Source organism: Cynocephalus volans, chromosome 16 (genome assembly GCF_027409185.1).
Source record: "Cynocephalus volans isolate mCynVol1 chromosome 16, mCynVol1.pri, whole genome shotgun sequence".
Classification (NCBI taxonomy): domain Eukaryota; kingdom Metazoa; phylum Chordata; class Mammalia; order Dermoptera; family Cynocephalidae; genus Cynocephalus; species Cynocephalus volans.
The window spans coordinates 50518922-50542144 of record NC_084475.1 but is presented as its reverse complement, the minus strand read 5'-3'; the positions used below and the strand labels follow the sequence as shown (position 1 = coordinate 50542144).

Below are 23223 nucleotides of genomic sequence, written 5' to 3'. Positions count from 1 at the left end.
TGTTCGTATGGTTTTGCAGTTAAAAGCACAGGAATCAAATCTTGTGAATTCAATTCCTGGCTTACTGTATAACTATACAGTAATTGTGTATAACTACAGTCAAGTGCTTTTCTCCTTTTTCTTATCTGGGAAATTGTGTACAGGATAAAACCTCTCCCTTTTTAGAAGGACCAGTATCTATGTGGAAAGATCCTGAGTCCTGAGGAGCAGATATTATCACTATGAAACAGAAAATTACAAAATTATTCACAGAATGCCCTAATATTTATATTAAACATAAAAGCAAATAATTATCTAATAATTCTATTCAACAGACCAAAAAAAAATCTAGTGTCTATGATAATAATGCCTTACTGCCTTCATTTAAATCCAAAGATCATGACTTTCAATACTTTCTTTTTCAAGCAGTGCTTCCTAATATAAAATAGTGCTAGGAGCTTTCTTTACCTAGAGTAATACATTTCATCTGGTTTCAGTAAAGAATTACTACCATTTTTCTTTTAATCTGTGATAGAAAGGGTAAATATATTCTGATCTATGGCCTTACTAAAAAAAAGAAAAAATGCTGTGTTTGTCATTTTCATTATGCTTTTTAACACCCAGTGGACACATTCAGTAAATTTGAGGCTTGCTGCAGACTTGGAATTAATTTTTGTTGCATGTTAAACTAATTGGGTTGAATATTTTCTATGTGCTTTTGTTCCACTCCACATAGAAATTGTAGATTATTCATTTCAAATGAATTAATTTTAAATTATTTAAACTTTGCACTGCTAGCGTATGACCCTCTGAGACTATTTTTAAAGAACAGACAGCTCTTTTCCTCCTAGATGTTACAAATTTAATTTGTTTTGGATGCAAATGCCATTTATCTTGTATTTAATATATATATATATATATATATGTTTATGTTGTTCATTATACTTTAACAGGTTTTCAAATTATTTCTACTTTTCTTTAAACAAGCATATTTGGAAATTGTGATGGCTCAAGAAGATATAGCTTGTGCCTTTTATATCTTGATGGATGAACACTAAATATCTCACCACGTAGTTTAAATGACTAAGTGTAATCTTCCTGGTGCAACTCATGAACGTCTATCCTAGAACAAATTTGTGTTTTCTTTTCAAGTACTCTAAAGTTTCAAATACCTTTTTTTTTTTTTTTTATTTTACTCAGCAACAATCTGCAACTTATTTTTTTCCAGGAAAACTGAATCTGTTACTGCTTAGTATTCCTACCAGTTTGAAAAATGTGGTTTATATTGGCATCAGAGCAGTCATTTACATATATTGGGCTAACAAGAATGCATGCCAGAAAAAGATCAACATAAAATGAAATGCAGAAAAGCTGTTTTCCTTCAACAGCAACTGAGAGTAAAGTTAATAGAGAAATTGATGAGCATCTTCCCTGAATGTGTCACTTGTTTCTTGTAGGTGAAGTGTGACCAGTACTGGCCCAGCAGAGGCACAGAAACCCATGGACTGGTCCAAGTGACGCTGCTGGATACCGTGGAGCTGGCCACATATTGTGTTCGAACATTTGCACTTTACAAGGTTTGCTTCTTATTTATTTTTTGCCCTTCTTTCCCCCTCTCTGTTATTTAAAGAAAGCTTCCTTTGAGAAATCAAATCTCTTAAGGCTTTACTTAAATCTCGATCCCACTGGCAACAGTGAAGAATGAAATAATTCTTCCATTATCACTCAGCAATTTTTCTCCTTGTCTGGCGATTTATCAGTAAATATGAAACTCTTGCTCTGAACCAAAGTTGCAGTGAATGAAGAATAGATGAAGAAGAACTAGTTCTTTGTGTGAAATATAACAGGAGCGTTCCTGATAGTTAAACCTGAAAAATTCAATGCTTCTCACCAAAGAATTTTATCTTCCTGAGCAAATATTTGTCATTTAGGAACAGCTTGGGGTTTATGTCTCCCAAGAGTGCGTCTTCCCAAAGGATTATAGGGTGGGATAAAGAAATTAAGATAACACATTTTAGGGTTACCTCTTTTCTGTTATTCATCATTATCCTCTGAGGCTGAGAAAATGGAGTTTCAGCCAATGGTCCTATTTTACAGAATGGTTCGAGTGAGAAGAGAGAAGTGAGACAATTCCAGTTCACCGCCTGGCCAGATCATGGTGTTCCAGAACACCCTACACCTTTTCTAGCTTTCCTACGAAGAGTCAAAACCTGTAACCCTCCTGATGCAGGTCCGATGGTTGTGCACTGCAGGTAAGGACCACTGAGAGCATTTGTTTTACTTATAGTCAGAAGGTTTTTGGGGAGACAGCTAGATTGTTCCTCATTGGCTGTTCTCTTTGCAACTTGTTGATACTCTGGCATAGTAAATACCTCCATATACAAACAGATCTCTTTAAGTCAAATGAGGCCTATATTAACATTAATAGGAAGGATTTGATATAGATGCATATTCTACCTAGAAACAGTAGGCCCCTATGTTCCATTGCTATTTTTTCTTTGGAGTGAAAATAAATAGATAAACACAAAATGAAGTGTGCACAGGTCATAAATATATAAAACAGAAAATAATAAAGAATTAACTTTGTGATTAGGGTCAACTTTCACCTCCTAGGTAGAGGGAATATTCTTAAAAACATATTTATATGAATCATTTGACAGGTTCTTGTGGGTGGACTGAGAATACAACCTTTTCATTATTTATATGGAAAAAATTGCTGAAAAAAATAATGTTGTATCATACAAGCTTTCAGGGAGAATTATTATTGCTTAAAGTTATCTTTCACATATTGGTAGTATCAAGTCGTATATAACAAATACACTAATTTGATTTTTAAAAATTTATTTAGTAAAATATATACAAAGACCTATAATTTGGAAGAATTTATTTTGTGTACTTGGAGATAATGAGCCTGCATTTCTCCTGAAATGTTTAATTTATATTTTTTTTACTTAATTCTGAGTAACATCCCCCACAACACCACTTGGAATCTACAATATATGTATTCATACATTGTTTAATATTAAACTGATTTTTTCCATTTGCCTGTGTTCTTCGCAAGTATCATTACTAATAGACTACGCAAGATATCTAGTCGAATTCTATTTATTACTATTTATTACTATAGAAATGTATAGTTCATATAAATTCATAATAGTTCTTTATAACCTGAGTAATTCACATATGAAAAAATATGGGCTTCTTGCACAGTTAAGTAAAACTGAAGTGTATAAATATATAAAGATGAAATCATCTATCATAAACCACTTCTTGTCCCGCGCTACCGTCTCGCCAGCAAGAACGACGCGGCACACAAAGGATCCTTCTGCAGATCAGCTTTAATGCATCTTGAGAGGGAGAGCATAAGCTTGCCAAAAAGGGAGACCCCGAGTGAGGGAACCCGCGCCCTTTATATAGAGACTGCTCCTCGCCTAGGACGTGCTCCTACCTTATTGGTGGCTGCCTAATCGGCCCAGGCGTGTTACCGAGCAGCCCTGCCCTCCACCGGAAATCAGCGCCATCTTGTAATGGCGATTTCGGGCAGCTCCTCACAACTTCTATCATGACTTAAAGCATAACTCTCTTTCACATCCCATATTGTACTACAGGGTTTGGTTCGAGAACTGATAGCTAAGAAGGTGGTAGTAAAGTCAGCCTCATGCTTTGGTATCTACTTCTTATTCCCTGATACCCAGGACTGGCCACTTGGTCACAGTTTTCTGCATGATTGTGAAATACTAGAAATTATTAATTTGAGCAAACTCTTTTGCATCATGAGAGCAGACTTCTGGTTCTCCCTCCTGTTGGTTTCAGATCAGGAACTAGTCTGCTCAGTCTGTATGTTCTGGTATACATACACACTTCTTTGCAGGCCTGAAAGAGCTAGTGCACCCTGTTATATGTTGCTCCCTGCTTGGTGAGAGCTGAACATGATATGAAGATTACACATGAAACAGGAAATGTTTTCAGATGGAGTTTGGCCAAAGGATAAATAAAACAGGAAATTTGGCCTCACAGAAGAAATGTTGCCCTCAAATGCCTAATGGTAAAAATGCAGTTTACACACGCACACACACACACGTAATTGTATATTTAAAATAATAGATACAAAAATTAGGAAAACCAACTTGGAAGTTTTCATTGAAAAACAGCATGTGGTGCAGTATTGTTATCGCATTTTGAAATACAGCATCTTCCCTTTCTCTAAATGTGCTTCCCATTTCTGTAAAAAAGTGGAGGCTCTGGAAAACTAAAATAGACCGACAGACAGATCATTTTTAAAATGCAGTTTGCCCCCTGTCGATCATGTTAAAGTGTAGGCTTTATGCAAGGCCCTATGAAGGATCCAAAAAAGTTTGCAAGCAAGTCAGAGAGAGAAGATAGATAGCTGTAATGCCTTATTTTGAGAAAATACCTAAAACACACCCACCCATGTTATGTTAAGTCACCTGGACTCATCTCAGCAATTCGGGCTACACAGGAGAAATAAGGAAATGCAGATGAATGTGCAGAGCTAATAGCTGCTGACATTTGGAAATTCTGTGCCTGAGGCTCTTGAGATGCTGTGTATTGAAACAAACGACAGAAGAAATTTGTTAGCAACTTCAGAACAATGAAGGAAAGATACAGTGTAAATGAAGTTCTGTGAAATAATCCATGTTCACCCATAGGTAATTTCACTATCTGGTAAGAGACCATGGCCTCTTGTTTAGGAGAGGCCATGTCAACATTATCAATATCCAACCCATTGTGAATCCTTCCTAGACCTAACTACAATTATGTTAAAACTTGAGAGCATAATTTTTTGTGACAGAACAGCAAATTAAAGTCATTCTAGATAAGCTACTCATGTGGTATCCCAGAAATGCTAGCTTAAAAACCATATCTAAGCAGGAAGGGAACTATGCAAAAAGCCACAAGAGCCAAGTCACAAAGGGATACTGATCACAGTTAACCATGATCATGTTACAAACAATCACAAAAAGAATCTGGAATGCAAGTACTATATTTTATGTTGTGATTTCTCTTATGATATACTTGGATTTTTTTTCCCCTGTAATAAAGAAGAAGTGACAAACTCAAAGTAAACCCAAACCTTCTTGCCAAACAGATCCTGTGAGAATAGAGGAGGTTTTAAGAGAAGTCAGGAAGGAGCCAAGATAGAAGAGGGGAGCAGGGCAGAAAAAGAAAATTCATGCTCCTCCAGTGGTTCTGTCCAGTAATAAATGTGCTAGGACTAAAAAGAGGCATTAAATAAAAGAAATTCTAACAATGAATAATAAGAAAGAGTTATAGGGTTATATGCACTGGCACAGGCAAGACTTGGAAGGTCAAGGAGAGAAGGATAGAGTCTACCACGTTCCTGAAAGAGAGAATGTCTGATTCAACAGGTGAAAAAGGAAAGACCAGCTCTAGCCATCAGTCAATCCATACAGAGCATAACATTTCAACATTGGGAGTGCCCACTCCAGAGAGTGCCTGTGCAAAACGTTGGCTCAGTTACTAGCTGTGTGTCTTTGGGAAAATTATTTAATCTCTGTAAAATTATTCACCTGTAAAATGGGGTAACACTATTCATAACAAAAAGAATTTTATGAAAATTAAATGATATGAAGTGATACACGTGAAATACTTAGGACAGTGCACAGTATGTAGAAGTATGCAGTCATATTAAATTTTTTAGCAATTGTTCATTATTGAGTGACTTTTAAGAGATATATGTATATTTAAAACTCTAAGAAGAAAATTCATCATGAACTTGAATATCATCACCATGACCTAAGCCATCCACTCTTATTAAAGAACCAGATGTTTATAAATATCCAAATAGTTAATTGAATTGGTTTGTTTTTTTTTTTTAATTTAAGTATTTTCCATCATGGTAATTTCATCATACTTTTCCCTGTGACAGAGCATTTTAATGCTGTGAGTTAGGGAGAAACTTTTGTAATAATGTCTGTTTGGATAAAGACCATTGAACTCTTAAACTCTGCTATTAAGGACTCAAGAGACTTAATGCTGTGGTTCTTGATGCCTTTGAGATAAAGTCTGACCTTGTCCTTGTGGTGGGGGGGGGGGCCTTTATAATTTACTCTTATCTCGCCTTTCCTGCCTCTTGTTCACTCTTTGGGCCATCTCCTGCTAGCTACACATTCCAAGTGTCTTCATCTCTGGCTCTTATCAAACGATGCTTATCTGGTCTAGAATTTCAACTATTCCCCTTTTCTACCTGATGATGTTCAACCCTGTTTCAACATCCAACTTGAATAGTACTTTCTATGTGTACTGCAAAGGTTGTGAACTGGCTTCAGAAGGTTTTGTTGATAAATGTGGTAATTTTCTAAAAAATTTGACCAAGAATTCCTTTAAGCTGGAATACATTATCCGGTTTTCCAAACCTTCCCCATTCCCCATTGTTTTGTACACACCTCAACTCATCCATTTGTGGAATTGCTTCATCTTGTAGACATTTGAGTTGTAACCTCAGAGAAAACTTTTAAGCTCATTCCCCATTCTTCTTCCTACAGGAAGAATTAAACACTCTGTTCTCTGAACTCTCATAAAATAGGTTCACACTTAGCATATTTAGCTCTATGCATGCAGATCATATGAGCCTTGAGATCTTAGAGAGTATGTGCTATGGCTTATTATGCATTAGCACCTCAGTTTTTACATCAGAGTAGTTGCTCAATAATTGCTTGTTTAAGTTAGTTGAATTTCTCATGGTGTTTTAGTAATTTTTGCAGAAATAATATAGTTTCAAGACTGGACTATTTATTTTTGTTTTTCAACATAACCTATACTTTTATCTCTTAGTAATAGGAGATTTCTGTATGAGAGCTTAATTATTTAAAATTACCTTTGTCTTACTTATACCTATTTCTGAGTTGCTTTTTTTCCCTACTTTACCTTTTATGTTCTTTCCCACATGCAGTTTATCCCATGATGAGTAAGTAGTTCCCTGTTTTTTAGTCATGGTAATAGTTAAGGATAGTTCATCCCTTATTCAACATCAAATAATCTTTCTTGTCAACTGGAGAGGCCCTTTTCTAAGTGCTTTGCATGTGTTACTGCTTTTTCTTCCTAATGTCTTTTCAAGTAGGAACCTCATTTTCTAATGTCACAAAAGAAAAAACAGAGGCTAACAAAAGTCAATTTTCTTGCCTGAACTCATGCCACTAATGGTGCCAAGCCATTACGTGCCCTACATTGCCTGGCCCTATAAACCAAGCAAATGATCTCAAGTCCTTCAATCTCTTGGTTGTTCTCAGGTCCCCCTTCTGCTGCCACTTGGAGGGTTTTGTACTGTCAAGCTCTGCCTGACAGCTCAGTCAGGATGAACTACTTTTTCCTTCTGATTCCACATCATATTGCCATTCTGGCCTTTCGTTCACTCTTTCTATATTGAAGGCAATGGCTAGCATATGAGTCTATTCTACTCCTTAATCATTTTAAACTGAAATAATCATAATATCTACCAATTACTGAGCCACTGATATTTTTCCAAGTATTACTAAGCCCAAAAGATATACTCATTTAACCCACAAAACAATATATTTTACTTATGAAGAGCATTCAGCACAGGGAGGTGATAGGTGATTCATTCAAAGTCATACATCTCAAGTTTAGGCCTGATTTCTAAGTCCATGGCCTAATGATCCATCATGTGTCTAGTTCTTATTCTTGTTGCTGGGACCATCTAGTTCCTCACACTTATCTCCTCACTACATATTTGTTGAGTAAATACATGTTTACCAGATAGATATTTGCCATTAACTCTTCACAGCTATCTATGTGGTATCTGAATAGAAATGTGCAATATTTTAAACTTATTTATAGAATTTGATTTTGAAAGAGACTAAAGACCTTTTAAGCTATTTATTTAGCTTAGATTTTCTTAAGTTCATGCATTACATTTTCCCATATTATTCCAGTCTTCCTCTTAGAAAATAAAGTTTTGTTCTCTTTTCTACCTTTTCAGCTCTATTCTTTATATCATTTTATAGAAGAATTTGTGGCTTATATTCTAAACTGCATATTCTATAAATTCTACATTCTACTGCCAAAGGGCTATGACAACTGATTTGCTCTAAGTATTTGCTTCTTATTAGGAATGAATAAACTGGGATGAAACTATAATTTCATTGCATCAGTTATAAAACCATGACCCATGATACTAACTCACTCACTCTTGAGTCATATTGACCCCTTTTAAGACCAACAGAATACTTTTTCTTCATAGGAGAAATTTACTCATTTATGAATATATATGAAGGGGACCCCTAAATCTGCCTTTTAAATGAAACAATCCCAAGAAGATTAAAATAGACCTCCTGAGTATCACTTCTGTCTTTTACATCATAGAATCAAAACAGTTTTCAAACTAGAGGCAACAGATACTATATGCCAAATATTGATCAAAAATGTCCTGGAAGCATCGATGGGACACTAAGGGTGATCCAATAAAAATCAGATGACAATTTGTTGTTGGAAAAATTCCTAAGATTCAATCTTCATAATACGTTTTGACTTTGCACAACCAAGAAACTACTTAGGTCATATTCATAGCATAATCCTGTCCGTAAGATCAGCCCAATATTGAGGAAAATAGCTTTTTCAAGGTCAAAATATTTTGGAAAGCATTGCATATGAGCATAAAAATAAAAGACCTTGTGATCCAAAGAAGTTAGAGTGCTATGGAAAATTGTTAAATGCATTTTTAACCATTCATTCTAAATTTCATTATTTATTCCACCCAGTGTTCCATTCAAATGTCTCTTCAGATCAAAGATCACAAGTATTGCCAAAGCATGTGATAGTTTTGAGATGCTGACAAGTGTGAACCAGAGACCCATATTTTCCTTAAACCTGGGATTCACTTCCAAGTTTATATTAAGGGATAAGAGATGCTAGCCTTCTGTAGATGAAAAACTGGACTGTTAAAAATACCAACATCTCTGAATAAGAGATGGGTGGAATATACAAAATATGCCTTTATTTATGGAAACATTTTAAGATAAGGTGAAGTGGACCATGTGGAACCTATTATACTAGATTCTGTTCTCATATACCCGTAATTCTGCATAAAAAACAAATGCTTATTTTATTAAACAATATGGTGATACCAGACAGGAGGCTGAAATAGTTTTAAAGTATTGAACCAAAAAAAAAAAAAAAAGCATTGAAAGGATTTGCACAGTAGGTGTAAAGTGTCAATCGCAGCATGGAGAAGTGCTGGGTGCTGGGAGGAGCACTCTGGCTGCCTGATGAAGTGGAAGTTTTTTGTTTTTGTTTGTTTGGGGTTCTTTTGTTTTTTAAGAAGCTTTGTAGATACAAAGACCATAAAGGAGAGGTGAGTCAAATATTATAAGGAACTGTCTAATTTTAAAGTCATATATCAGGGCTATATCGTGAAAGTCCCTTCAAGGGCAACTGAGAAACTAGCACCATCCTGTTTCCATTCTTTGGCAAAAAATAGCAACCAACTCACTTTTGTGTAGGAATGTGACCATTTACAGAGCATCTCTCCATCACTTATTTGATTTATTATTTTCAAGAATGGTAGATATGTGTTATTACTATCCCTACTCTACAGATAAGGAAATTGTGACTCTGAGAAGTTAAGTGATTTGCTGAAGACCACAAACCTGACTAGTAAGAGTCCGGGTAAGAACCATGTTCAGATTCAATGTCCTCTCCTCTTTGTATGTACCATATTACCATTTTCTCTTTTGCTCAATTTATATCATACAAATGAGAGCAGAACTGTCCCCAGCCCACAAGAGAGACAACCTCCAGCAGATAGAACTGCTCTTTGGGGGCAGCAGCGCGTGGTAGTGAGGACTGTGCACTTGAAATCATCCTGCTAGAGTTCAGATCAGCTGTACCATTTACTACATCTGTGAGCTTGAGCAAGCTATTTAATCTTTCTAAGCCTCGATTCCCTAATCAGTAAAGTGGGGATTGTAGTATTCTTTTCCTTCATGGTATTGTTTATAAAGATTAAATAAAATGGATGTGAAGTGATTAATTAACCAGGTACCTGTCACATAGAAAGAAGTCAGTAAATGTTTACAGTTACTGATGTTTTTATTATTATTATTTTACCTCACATAAAATAAATAGTTATTTAAATTTGCCTTATTAATATATAAAAAAAGAATACTGTCACATTTTCTGAAATGTGATCTTGAGTTCTATATGATTTGTGAATTAGAATAGAACATGTGTGTGTGTGTATTTATGTATGTATATATATATATAAATATATATATATATATATATATATACATATTAACCTAGACAATGGGTAGCAACTAGAATATTTAACATCTTAAAAATGCATAAGTACTATAATAATTCATTGCAATAAAATGCTTTACTTATTAGAATGAATTGTTTCTATAAGGCAAGATTTCTCAGCTTCAGCACTGTTGATATTTTAGGTCATGTAACTTTTGTTGTGAGAGTTGTCCTGAACATTGTAGGATGTTTAGCAGCATCCCTGGCCTTTGCCCTCCAGATGCCAGTAGTGCCACTCCTACCCCACCCCCAGTTGTGGCAATCAAAAATGTCTTTAGACATTGCCAAATGTCCCCTTGGGGGTAAAATCATGCCTAGCTAAGAACCACTGCTATATAGTAATGAAAGTAATTTTTAATTTTGGTAGAATTATTGCATCCAAATGATAGCCCACATCAAAGCTTTCTCCTTAAGAAAACTTCTTTGAATGGCATCCTTATTTTGAACATTTGGGGAACTTCTCTGTGAGACTTCCCTTAATGATGACCTTTTAAAATATACAGAGAACTAGGCTCACTACTTGCAAAATCACCCAGTGGTATGACCTGCCTTGATCATCAACCAACAAGCCAAGTACTTGACTCTAGATGTCTCTTGGCACTAAACCAAAAAAAAAAAAAAAAAGAAAGAAAAATTCACTTTTAAGGACAAATACGTGTTACCATTGGTGAATTCAGAACAGATCAAAGGCTCTTTACTGCCAAAAAGAAGTTCCAGAAATATTTTTGCATCATGGCAGGATTGCTGCATTAAATCTTCAGTCTCCCAAGGTGGCTACTTTTAAGGGCCATGCTGTTTGGTGTTGGTAAATGCTAGTCTTTTTTGCTACGGTATCAGTCACATTGCTCTGTAGTCACACTTGGCATGACGTCCAGCATTTTGGCAGTTCAAAACAATAAACCCCAGGAGTGCCCTTAAGTGGCATATGACTTAGTGACTGTCCCTTTTTCATTGTTTAGCTGAGGCCAAAGATAAAAGATTCAATGAATGGAAGGAAAGTGAGTCATAATGTCAGACCCCCTGCCCAAGCTTGCATGTTCCTGAAATCCCTTGCCCTTTGATTTTTGGAGGTATATATTTCTGGGACAGCACACTCTATTTCTAAATCACAGAATTTTACTGAAGGTAAGTTTCTCATGAAATACTATAAACACTCTTCACTTGTTTTTCTATACCTTCTTCAAAGGGGCTTGAGCAGTCTCTCTTTTTCCCTCTTTCCATCCCACCTCCCACTGCACCTCTCATACATCCTAAACGAATCCTTCTCTACATTTCAGTTCATCAAGGAAGAGTCAGCAAAGTGTCTCATCAGTGCACAGTGGTACTTATAGACTCTATGGCTTATAATACATCTAAGCAGATTAAAAAAAGAAGATGAACTAGATAAAATGGGCAGGATTAACTGTGGCTCTTCCATTCCGATGATCAAGGCTAAACAGCCACTTGCTCAAATTCCTGTTAACATCTGAAAAAAGAGGATTATGAGAATTATTTTGAGAAACTATGACGTTTCTCTTTATTTCTGTTCATTTGTTTTGGTTTGGATTGATTTTGAACATTGAATCATGTTTTTAAAAAACTGTAACCATACTTCTGTTTCTGGTACATCTGTGTACCTAGAGAACTGGCAACTTTTCTGAAAGGGAGGGTGTATCTGTTAGCCATTGCTGCCTACAAATAGCAGCCCAAAACTTAGTGGTTTAGAACCACAACAATCTGCTGTTTCCACTGTTCTGTGGGTTGATTTGGGCAGGGCATGGGTCTTCTACGTGTCTCTCCTGAGCTCATTCTTGGCAGTCAGCTAGAAAATCTAGGAAGGCTGGTGGGGCCTCCCTCCTGGAGGCCTTGCACCCGGGTCTGGTGGTCTCAGGGTCCTGAGGGCATCAGAGAGGAAGCTACAAGGCCTTTTGAGGCCAAAGACTCCACTGCATTCTTTCATTCAAAGCAAGTCAGGGGCCAGCCCAGATTCAAAAGGTGGGGAGAATGACTCCACCTCTTAATGAGAGAAGCAGCAAATAATTTGTGACCTCACTTATTCTACCTCTGAGTGCTACATTGTTGGACCTTATTTACGAGACAGATAAGAGCTCTATGCTCTTCTCTCCACTCTCATCAGCCTGGCTAAGTGCAATGTGAGTCTCCCTCACGAGGCTGGATGAGAGGAGCAAAGACCCCCAAGCTCACCCCAAAATGCAGGGTTCATTGGTTAATATATGAACTAGGTAAGAAAGTAGAGGAGAAGTCAATTTAATTTGTTTCATAACTGCTACCTAATTCTTTTCACTGAAATAGCAGCTTGTGGGTGGGAGAAACTTGTACTTTTAACTCCCCTTTTGTCCTGTCTCAGAATATTTCCTTTATGTCTTTCTGTAATTCCAGATGTATTGGGGTTAGTGGGATTTCTTTTAAACTCAAAAAGTCCAAGAGTATAATTCATTCACAGGGAATCACAGACCTGGAAGGTGTTGTCAGGCCTCTCAGACCACCTCTTCCTATCCCATTTTTCTCTGTCTCTGTCGTTTTCGTGTGTGTGTGTGTGCGCGTGTGCGTGTGTGTGCGCATAATTTCAGAGATGAAATAACAGAATGAGGCCCAAAGAGGTTGACAGCTTTCCCGTAGACTTTTGCTGGACTCAAGTCTTCAGACTGCTGGTCCAGTATGTTTCCCCTTGCATCATGGCATTATGGTCCTTTAAGTTCTGTTCAAATAAATTTTATTAAAGAGTCTCTTAACATTTTCTAGATGCATTAGGAAAATAACCAGAACGCATTTGTATAAAGAGAAGAGGCATTATGTTTGGCACCATGATGGTCAGAGTTGGAAATTTTGATGCATTAGATCCAATTAAGTATCATAGATCTTCAACACAGGACTAATGGAAAGAAGGGCTGATGGGTAGCCAGGGAGCCACCTGAGTATACTAGGCCCCTAGGTGGCCAGTAAGGCTGGGGCAGCAGAAAATGGTACAGAGATGCCAGAGAAAGATGGAGAGAAAGTCAGAGATGAACTCTTCCTGTGCTGCAGCAGTGACTGGAGCCATGATGGGGAAACCACTTCAAGCCACTAAAAATGACTTGACATGGTGTCTTGGCAGCCCTGCTCTGGCTCACCGTGGCTGCTTTGTGTATCTGCTGCTCCCATTGGAGTGCTAGCCAGGTTGTGCCATGGCAGCAGCATGAGCTGTTCAGCGTCCATTTGTCTGGGAGGCTCGTCATCCACAATTTCCTCATCCCAGGCTCCAGCCAAGTGCAGCAGATGCTATTGTTACCTCTTCTGTGGAATAAAGTAGGAAGCAAAGAGAGAAAGAAATGTGTCGATATTGTTTTTCTGCTGGAACCGAAATAAAAACCGTGTGTGGTATATTGTCTAATGGTAACCCATGTGCCAAAAACCCGTTTTGTGTTAACACACTTACATGTGATAAGACCCTGCCCCTGTGTTTCCTAACATAATGTAAATGACTGTCTCCATTGGACCATAGATGTGTTAACAGTTACAGCCATCCAGAATTCTCAATTTGGATTTGTGCTTATTTCTTACACTTGCAAACTCTTTGCTTCTGACCGTGCCATCTGCTGGAATCATTTATATTTCTTTCACACACTCATAGTGTTTGTTATATGCCTAAAGCTAGATGTGCAAAACTCTGAAATCTCTCATATAAATAAACAAATGTTTAGCAAGTACTTTTAAACTCTTTGCCTTGATAAGTAGTATTAATAAGGTATATTTGTGTTTCTAATGTAAGTACAGCTGCTGAGAGAATTTCTTGTTGCAGGAATGTATGAAAAAAGAGAATCCCTTTTGGAATAAAAGCCTGCGTACATAAGCAGTCTCTGTGCTGAAGATAAACTAAACGATGATAAATTAAGCAAACACACAGTCTCTTTTAGGACACAGACCATACCTGAGTCACTGGACCTCCCAAGTTATCCTATCAAATCTCTGTTTGAGCCCCAAAATGACATTGATGAGCCTGTAAAGTCCCATTGATCTCTCTATGTCTCACCGCTCTGCTCTCATCAGCCTGGTTAAGTACAATGCAAATTTCCTTCACAGGCTGGATGAGAAGAGCAAAGCTCCCAGTACAAACAGAAGGCAGGTTCTGTTGTCAGTCTGTGACATAGGTATGAAAGTGGAGGAAAAGCCTTTTGATTTCTTTCAGAACTGTTATCTAATTTTTTGCCATTGTTATCTGATTTGTTTGTTTTGTCCTCTTGGATCTGAAACTACCCCCAGAGTCATGAATTAGAGCATCTTTTTCTATCTGTAATTTTTCACCTCACTGCAGTGGTGTCTGGCCATAAAAAGCAGGATTAGGTGGGCAGATTCCTTTCTTGTCACTGAGCTAGAGTTTATACTAAGATTTGACTTGTTTGGTGCTGGGTTGTTTTTTTTTTTAATCACAGTATTCTTCAAGACTGAGCTCAGATTGAATACCATAAATGAATATAGAAAATAGATATACATCAGGTACAACTTGAATTGGGCACAATGGTAAGCTCCCAAATTTTGTCACAAGCCAGGGTTGTTGGATTTTAATATGAACAAAGCAGGACCATGGATGATGGTATCCAGATATGAGCTGTGGTTCTCGTGCATCCTAGAACCCTAGTAAAAATCAAACTCTTTCTAAAGCAGTTCATGTGCAATAGGGAATTCTAAACTGTAAACTGGTAAATGAAGCTCCTGGATTTTAAAAGCGTGTGCTAATAGAACAACTCTGAATTCCGTGACTTTCACTACATATTTGGCTTTCACGATAAAAAATGGGAATTGCACATGTAGAAAAATGAGAGACATTTGACTGCTTAAAACTATGTGATCTTGTGCAAACCACCTACTAGACTGAGTTTCTATTTCTCTAGGGAGGTAGAGAACAATTTGGTATCTTCTTTACATGGGAAAACTTGATAAAATTTGGTAGATGAAATGCTTGTTTACTGTGATGATTATGATGGTGATGATTAGGAATTTTGGTTTTATGTAAGCATTAATATGAAATTTTCTGTATCTCTGAAGAAACAACTTCAGTCCAAAACTTGGGTTCACAGGTGGTCAATTATTCTGTACATCTTAAACTCACTTAGTCATCCTTGACCCAACTCCAGTTCTAATCAATTGTGCAGAGAGATTTTCTCAGTCCAGTCTCATGCTCAATCCTTACCTTTGAGGAACCATAACCAATCATGTTACAAACTGCAGAAATCCTTTATAACCTGTGGTTAACATTTCATCCTCTTTTGTGTGCCTGAAAATGAATGACCTGGTTTCAGACTATTTTCTCTGATGTACTACAGCCTGAAATTTGCTTGTTATCTTGATTCAATTAAACTCAAACTTATTGGTTTGTAGGGTACAATAGTAAAGCCACAAGCTTAGCAAAACCTTTTCCAGAATTTAGTAAGAATGCAGTCCAGCTACAAGAGATAGGTATGTATGCCTTTGTTGTTGTGTTTATATTTCCTAAAGGCTTAGGAATAATCACATTTTTTAAATGAGATGATAATTCTGCATGGAGGTAATTTTTAGAGTGAATCTTTGTGGCATACATAATGTATAAAGGTACAATTCCTGAGGTGGCCATCATACCCCTGTTGAATTCTCTGCCTGCATTTCCACATGGCCATCTTATCAAGTAGCACTTCTGTAATTATCACTTGGAGCCACAGTTTCCTGTTAAAACTCTATCACATCACAGTGGATATGATCCACGAAACTTAGGTCCAGTCCTACCAGTTGGAAGGAGATTAATGAGCCTAAACAAGATCTTTGTTGTATCTTCCCTGCTGGGGACCCTATATTTAGAAAGAACTTTATCTAAGGGGGAAGAAAGAGGCTGTTTCTTCCAAACTTTTTTAGTTTGGACATTTTTAAATATACCCCGAAGTAGGGAGAATGTAAAATGAACCCCCAAGCTCTCATCACCCAGCTTCAATTATCAACATTGCACGCAGTGTTTGTTAAATGGCGATTCATTTTCTACTTTTTAAAGGATCTCATTACATAACTGTCATTCAACATTTGAGATTTTAAAGCCTGAACAGCCTTACCTCAGGTAAATATTCCATTTCCATGGACATATTTAATGTAAAGGGCACTCATTACTACTTTCTCAGCTCCAAGTTGAGTGCTCCTGGACCTTATCTTTTATGCCACTGTGATCTGATATTTACACTGCTTTTCTAAGTCTAAAGTCTCACTATATCAAGTCTTAAAATGATTTCAGAGTATTGAAACCACCTCCCTCTTTGGAGAGCTTGTACCCAAAACTGTCCTTGGGAACATTTGGCTTACAGGATTTTTTTTTTTTTTAATTCAGCACTTTTATTTTTAAATTAAATGTTAATTTTTTAGGCTCCATTTATCATGGGTTCCACCACTCCCTGTTATTTAACATCCTGTGCTTCACATTCCCCTGCTAAAACTTTCTTCTTTTAACTGTGAAAGTAGAGGTGGGTTCAAAATGTTCTGCTACCTTATTTAGATGAAAGAAGAAAAGAGAAAAAAAAAATAGATTTACGAATCTAAGTTTTAGAGATCCAAATGTTGACCATTTCCCAACCAATTATTGGCACACAATCTGATAATTTTTATACCCATTCTGGGTTCAACAACAAGCATGAGAAAGTCTGTGGCAACAAAAAACGTTTGAATGTAAGAAGACAAGTCACTCAGAAAATTTGAGATACCTCATCAATGTATGTGCATATTGAGTTATGGATTGTTAATAGATATTATGGAGGAGGGGGATTTCTATAGTCAAATAAGTATGGATTAAAAATAAATTGTTTTGTTTACAACATGGTTTCTCAACCCTATAAAATGCTAATTTCCATTGTGAACCTCCATGAAGGAACTTCTGAAACTTATTTAAACATGGAACTCTTTTTTCCCCCTTGGAATTTCTCTAAGGACTCCAGGAAGTGCTATTATAAGAGAATGTTCCATACCCTGGATAATTTGGCTCACAATAATAAAACTTAACCATGAACTACTAAGTATAATTGCCTGATCAATCAGCAACTCTCAATAACTGTATATATAAATACTTGTATAATCAATAAATATTTATTAAAAATAAACTGTGCAGAACCCCGGGCTATACAATATGGAAATGAAACATCCCTCTGCCTTTGAGCTATGCCATGCATGAAACAGACATTCAATACACATTTGATAGATAAGTGAACATTAGAGTCGAAGTGCCCCAATCCAGAACAATACCAGGAGCCAAGCCATGTAAGAATTCTAAAGGGCATAATCTGTGTGTGTAGGTTAAAAAAAAAAACTAAGGGTAGTTAGAAGCATTATTCTTAAAAGCCAAATAAAATGGTTTACATTGTTACATGGGGGGTGGAACAGGGGCTGGGAGTAGGCTATTGACCAGATTTTGTGGGTACCAAGCCCTGTAGGATACTTCACATTCATTGTGTCAGGCTTTGTAAATGTTGAGTCTGGGGCTTGCCTTCTAATTAGCATTATGTCTGGTATTAATGGAAATGTATGCTGCATCCCTGAGAATTATCAGGGTAATAAGCATCTCATTCCCAATATCTTTCTCTCTATATGAGGTAGATTAAGTCTGCAAAGAGAAGCATTCAGTGCCCCCTAAAGGGAAGCACCATATAGTGTCCCTGGTGTTAAGGAAAAGTTCATTTTCCCTAAATGGATTCTTTACTAAGGAGCAGTTTGTTCATCTCTGATCACCAAATTCTCTCCATTTCCCAAACAGACAGAGAGCAAATAAAAGGAACTATTCCTCTTCTCAAATGCAGTATATTTACTGCTTATATGGTCTCCAATGTATCTAGCCCTCGGTTTACCCCTCTTCAAGGGGTTCCAGTCCACTAAGGAAGGCAGCTTGGGGTTCCCAAATTGTCCAAGACTCCATGAGTGAGGCTGCTGAGGCATTTGATAGAAGGAACATTGCCAAGCTGTTCCCGTGTCTCTGGGGGAGCTGCTAAAATGAGGCATTGCCTTTGAAGAGAATCTTCCAGAGGAAATTGCTTTGACTTCAAAGAATTTGTATTCCTTTTCTGGTAAACTTAGGGAAAGCAGTAACTGGAGAGTGAGGAAAAGAGTTGGTTTGTCCCCAGAAACTCTGCATTCCAGAGAAGGATTATCTGCAGAGCAAAATGATCCCATAGCATGCTAGGTTCTTTCTGACTGGTGTCAGTTATGGAGGGCATCTCAGGTTCTACATAGTGTATATGTCAAGTAAATATCCTTGAGTTAATCTGTCAGCAGATTAAATGTCCTGCCAATTACTCAAATATAGTAATTTGTAAGTTTCTTTAATAAAAGGGTAAATGTTCAGAGGGCTGCCACTCATCATCTATATATTTTAGTGCTTGGGAGTATTTCCATATAATTATATTTAATACCGTAAAGTATAAGTGCTGTAATTTCCTTTGACCTATGTTGCAGTTAGATACATTATTTGATCGAAGCTCTCAATGAATCAGTTTATGCACATGCATTTTGTTAATTGGTTATTTTTTCCCTGCGTGTGTTTGTATGTAATATAGTCCGTACGGGAAAGGAAATCAGCCTGTGTGCAGCTGAGTCTGGTAAAAGAGCAAATAGTTGTCAATAATGAGTTCTGAATTAAAATTACTAGCAAAGAAAGGAATCTAGACATCTGCAGGAAATATGAAAATATTTTTATAACCTGATAGCTGAGATCTGGACAGGGTATCACTGAGTTTTCCCAGCTGTACCTGAAATGTATTTTTGAAGTATTCCCAGACTAAAGGAACACTGGAACTCATTGCATAAATTACACTGCATTAAAAAAAAAAAAAGTTGGCTGCCTTTAAACAGTGTGTATTTTGATTTTATGTAATCAGCATGAAAACTTTCTATTTCAAACTATTTTGCTAAGCCCCCTGGTCATAGAGTGAAGCTTAAAAATAGTTCTGTTATCTTTGTTTTTTGTCTTTCTAATCAGAGTTCTATTGCTTAGATATTTTTCTTTCTGTCTTTGGAAAAATACTTTTAGGTCTTATTATACAGTATCTGATTTTCTCACATCTGGGGTTGTTTCTTGCAGAGAAAATTTGCAAGGTGTACTTCTGGCATCTGAGTTTTATTAGAAGATAATTCCACATATTTGTAGCTATCTGGAGATAGTAAAATATTTAGTGTTTTAAAAAAGGGCAAACATTACATTCTTGAAAACAGCCTTTGCAGTCTACCTTTCCATTGAAGTTATGTATTGCTAAAGACAAAAAATCTGTATGAAAGAGAGATGAAGATTTTTAAAATTTATACATATGTACATATAAACATTCACATGTATATATTATGAGTATATGGATTCATATTATATTGACGGATATAAATGAGTATATCGACACATCTTTTTGTCCTCATTTACTTAACGAAAACATTCGGAGTGTGTTTATATTCTTTTTACTCAAAGTGTGTCTCATGGACCAGCAATATCAGCATCACTTTGGAGCTTGATGGAAATTCACAATCTTTGATCCCACCCCAAACTTAATGAATCAGAACCTCTGGGGCAGAGCCCGTGAATCTGTGTTTTCTCACTGCCTAGGAGTGTGTACAGACCACGTGGACATATGGTGCATAAATGCCTGGTAGTACATTATATTGTGATTGATACACAGAAGAGGAATCTTTAATTTTATATTTATTGAATTGAATTACTGGATATTACCTCTCATCTCTGGTGACACAGTCTCATGATTGTGTTTTCCATCTTCTGGTATTACTGCGCATGAGGGGCAAACACGATCCCCTCTACTCTGTCTGCAAGCATGACTAGTATGTCATTCTAGATATACTTAATACTCATTGCCATTAACTAGTCATCATGCATGCTTACCACACCTACTGAAAGTCATCCATAGACCAAATCATTCTGAAAGATAGCTGACATAAATATAACTAGTTAATAATCAGGTATGTGAAGGTCTGTGTTGACAGTCCTTCAAAAACCACTTGATTCATTTCTCTGTGAGTAGTTGAATAGAGTGGAGGACCTGGTTTCATAAATAAAGGACAACTACAGGAACAGCATATCTTTTTTTTTGGCCAACGTTCTTACAGCCTAAATTGATTAAAAAATGGAACTTAGGGGGCCGACCCCGTGGCTCACTCGGGAGAGTGCAGCGCTCTCCCGCCGTGGGTTCAGATCCTATATAGGACTGGCCGGTGCGCTCACTAGCTGAGTGCGTTGCGGGTGACACCACGCCAAGGGTTGTGATCCCCTTACCGGTCACACACACACAAAAAAAATGGAACTTAGGTACCTTGGGGAAGCTCTAAGGAAAACTGTCATCTGTTCTCAGTAAAACTCCCATTGGTGGGAGGGTGACTCTGAAAAAGGGAAGACACGAACCTAGTCTTAGCTCCCTAGCAACAGCCACATGATCCTGGTCAAGTTCTTAAATGTGCATTCGTCTCGGTTCAAAAAATGAGTCTAAGTAGGCAAAAGGGTTGGAAGAGGCAGTAAGCAGTCCTGATTCATAAATTCAGAAACCTCTGTTTAAGAAGCTAGATTAACTTCCTGGCAACCAGTACAAAGGCCTGTTGGAGGTTGGCTGTGTCATGCCAACAAGTGCAGCAGGCCCTGTTTGTGGCAATAGGTAAGTTGATTGTATTGAGATTAAGACCTTCACTGCCTTATAAAAGCTTGTGCAAGTCAAACAAAAGGACCAAATAAAACAAGGAGCTACTGATATGTAACCCTTATTTAGAGCCGTCAAAATCATTGGACTATTTGTGTTTAAATAACTATAGGAACATATATAAAAAGTTAAGACAGAAAATTAACCCCCCAAAATCTTGCCCTTGTGGGAAAACATTGTTATGCTTTGCAATATAAAATGAAGTTGCTAAAGTTTGAATGTCTTCCGTATCTTCCAGTAGCTCTTCTGTTTGACTCTGCTCTACCTGTGTCAGAAGTAATAGCATTTTGGTTGCTAATGGCGAGCCTGCTGTGTGGACTGAGCAGGTGGTACACATTGTAGCCTATGTGATTCTTACTTCCTCTGGGTTGAGCAGTACATAACCTATGCAGCTTTATTCAGCAGGCATGGTAAATGGTTGTCTCCTATCTCAAAAAGTGAACAATTTTGTATCATTCTGAACAAAACTTAGAATATGGACTGAACTGATATGGCCATGTACAAAGAAAATCTCCCAGTAAATGATACAGTTCTTTATATGGTTGGCCCTGTGTATCCACAGGTTCTGGCCTCTGCGGAGTCAACCAACTGTGGATTGAAAATATTTTAAAAAATAAAAAATAACAATACAACGATAAAAAAAAAATACAAATAAAGAAGCCAGTACCATACAACAGCTATTTACTATTTATATAGCATTTATATCGTATTAGGTATTATGAATAATCTAGAGATGATTTAAAGTATCAGGAGGGGTCGGCTGATTAGCTCAGTTGGTTAAAGTACGATTTTATAACACCAGATTCAAGGGTTTGGGAGCCCCACACCAGCCAGCTGCAAAAATAAAAAATAAAAAGTAAAGCATACAGGAGGTCGTGCGTAGGTTGTATGTGAATACTATACCTTTTATATCAGGGACTTGAGCATCTGCAGATTATGGAGAGAAGAGTCCTGGAACCAGTCCCTCGCCAATACTGAAGGACTGTACTTCCATAACATCGTTCAATTGCCTTTTATTCAGATTCGTGTCAACTACCAACTATCAGAGCCAGCTGAATCTGTTTCTATCCATGCCTGATGGCTGCCGCTATCCATCTGCAAAATGAGACCTACTCTGGCATATTCAGGTGTTCTTTATATAAACATATTAGCCTTCTCATTTATCTTGAACATCACATTTTAAGAATAATAGAGAATGTGTTTGGCAGATAATGTTGGGACGGAGCCAAGATCACGCAAAAGTCTTTGGAGGATTTTTGTTTGGGTCTACATATTTGAAAAAGTCCGATCAAGGCCCATGTGGATTTTGGTTTTTCGTAGGCTTCTTTCTTTTAAGAAATTTCCTTTCACCCATTATGGGAAAATAAAATGCCCTGAGGGAATGTAATCTGGGTAGGTCGCCCTTGACCTCTCAGTATTGTACACTAGGAATCTTATCAGGCTGGTTAGGAGCTCCGTGCTTGGTCTCTGCTTCTTCTCTGTCGATGAAGTGTGAACTTCTTTTGATCATCAGAGGATGCCAGCTGAGCATGCGCTCTACCATTCTGGAGCGATCTCAACCTAACTTTAGCTTGTTTTAACTCTTTGCCAAGCATTCTCCTCTCTATGGTGACTCCTATATCTCCCCTCTTTCTGAAACCCACTTCTTAAAAGCCATACTGGATTGTACAACTAAGTCAGTGCTCAAGGAGCTACCAACACCACCAGACTTCTCCTGAGAATCCCTCTCTGGGTAAGGCAATATTCCCGAGCTAGAGTGAATGGGGTTGCATCTTGTCTGCCTCTTTGGGGCTTCAATGGTCTATCGATCTTTAATTATGACTTTTATTATAGTGACTTTGTGCCCATTGTTTTACATTTGCTTTTGATTTCATTATTACATGATTATGTTGTCCTTGTTAAAAAAAAAAAATACTTCAGCTAAAGTGAAAGTCCACTCATACCGCCGCCATCACCAGTTCCTCCTCTCAGAGGTAGCTATTTTTTATAATTTGTGTATCTTTCCAGATCATGTTCTATGCATTAACATTGTACATATTGAAATATATAGTCTTGTGTTGAAAGATATGAGTATTGTGTATATTGCTCTGTGACATATTTAGGTGGACTTAGCAATGTTTTAGAAATTTTCAGAGGGAATGATAAATGCATGTATTCATCTCGTTCTTTTTTTTTTTTTTTTTTTGTCTTTTTGTGACCGGCCGCACCACGCTCAGCTAGTGAGCGCACCGCGGCCATCTTTATATAGGATCCGAACCTGCTGCGGGAGCACTGCCGTGCTCGC

The 23223-nt window shown here is 37.3% G+C and overlaps 1 protein-coding gene across 1 annotated transcript in view; it reads left to right on the top strand.

Moving 5' to 3' along the window:
• PTPRD (protein tyrosine phosphatase receptor type D) overlaps positions 1–23223 on the top strand; it is a 290275-nt gene that overhangs the window by 247921 nt on the left and 19131 nt on the right. Inside the window, exons 29-30 of the mRNA XM_063080420.1 lie at positions 1437–1556; positions 2077–2231. Of these exons, the coding sequence (XP_062936490.1) occupies positions 1437–1556; positions 2077–2231 (275 nt within the window). The remainder of the gene's footprint in view (positions 1–1436; positions 1557–2076; positions 2232–23223) is intronic.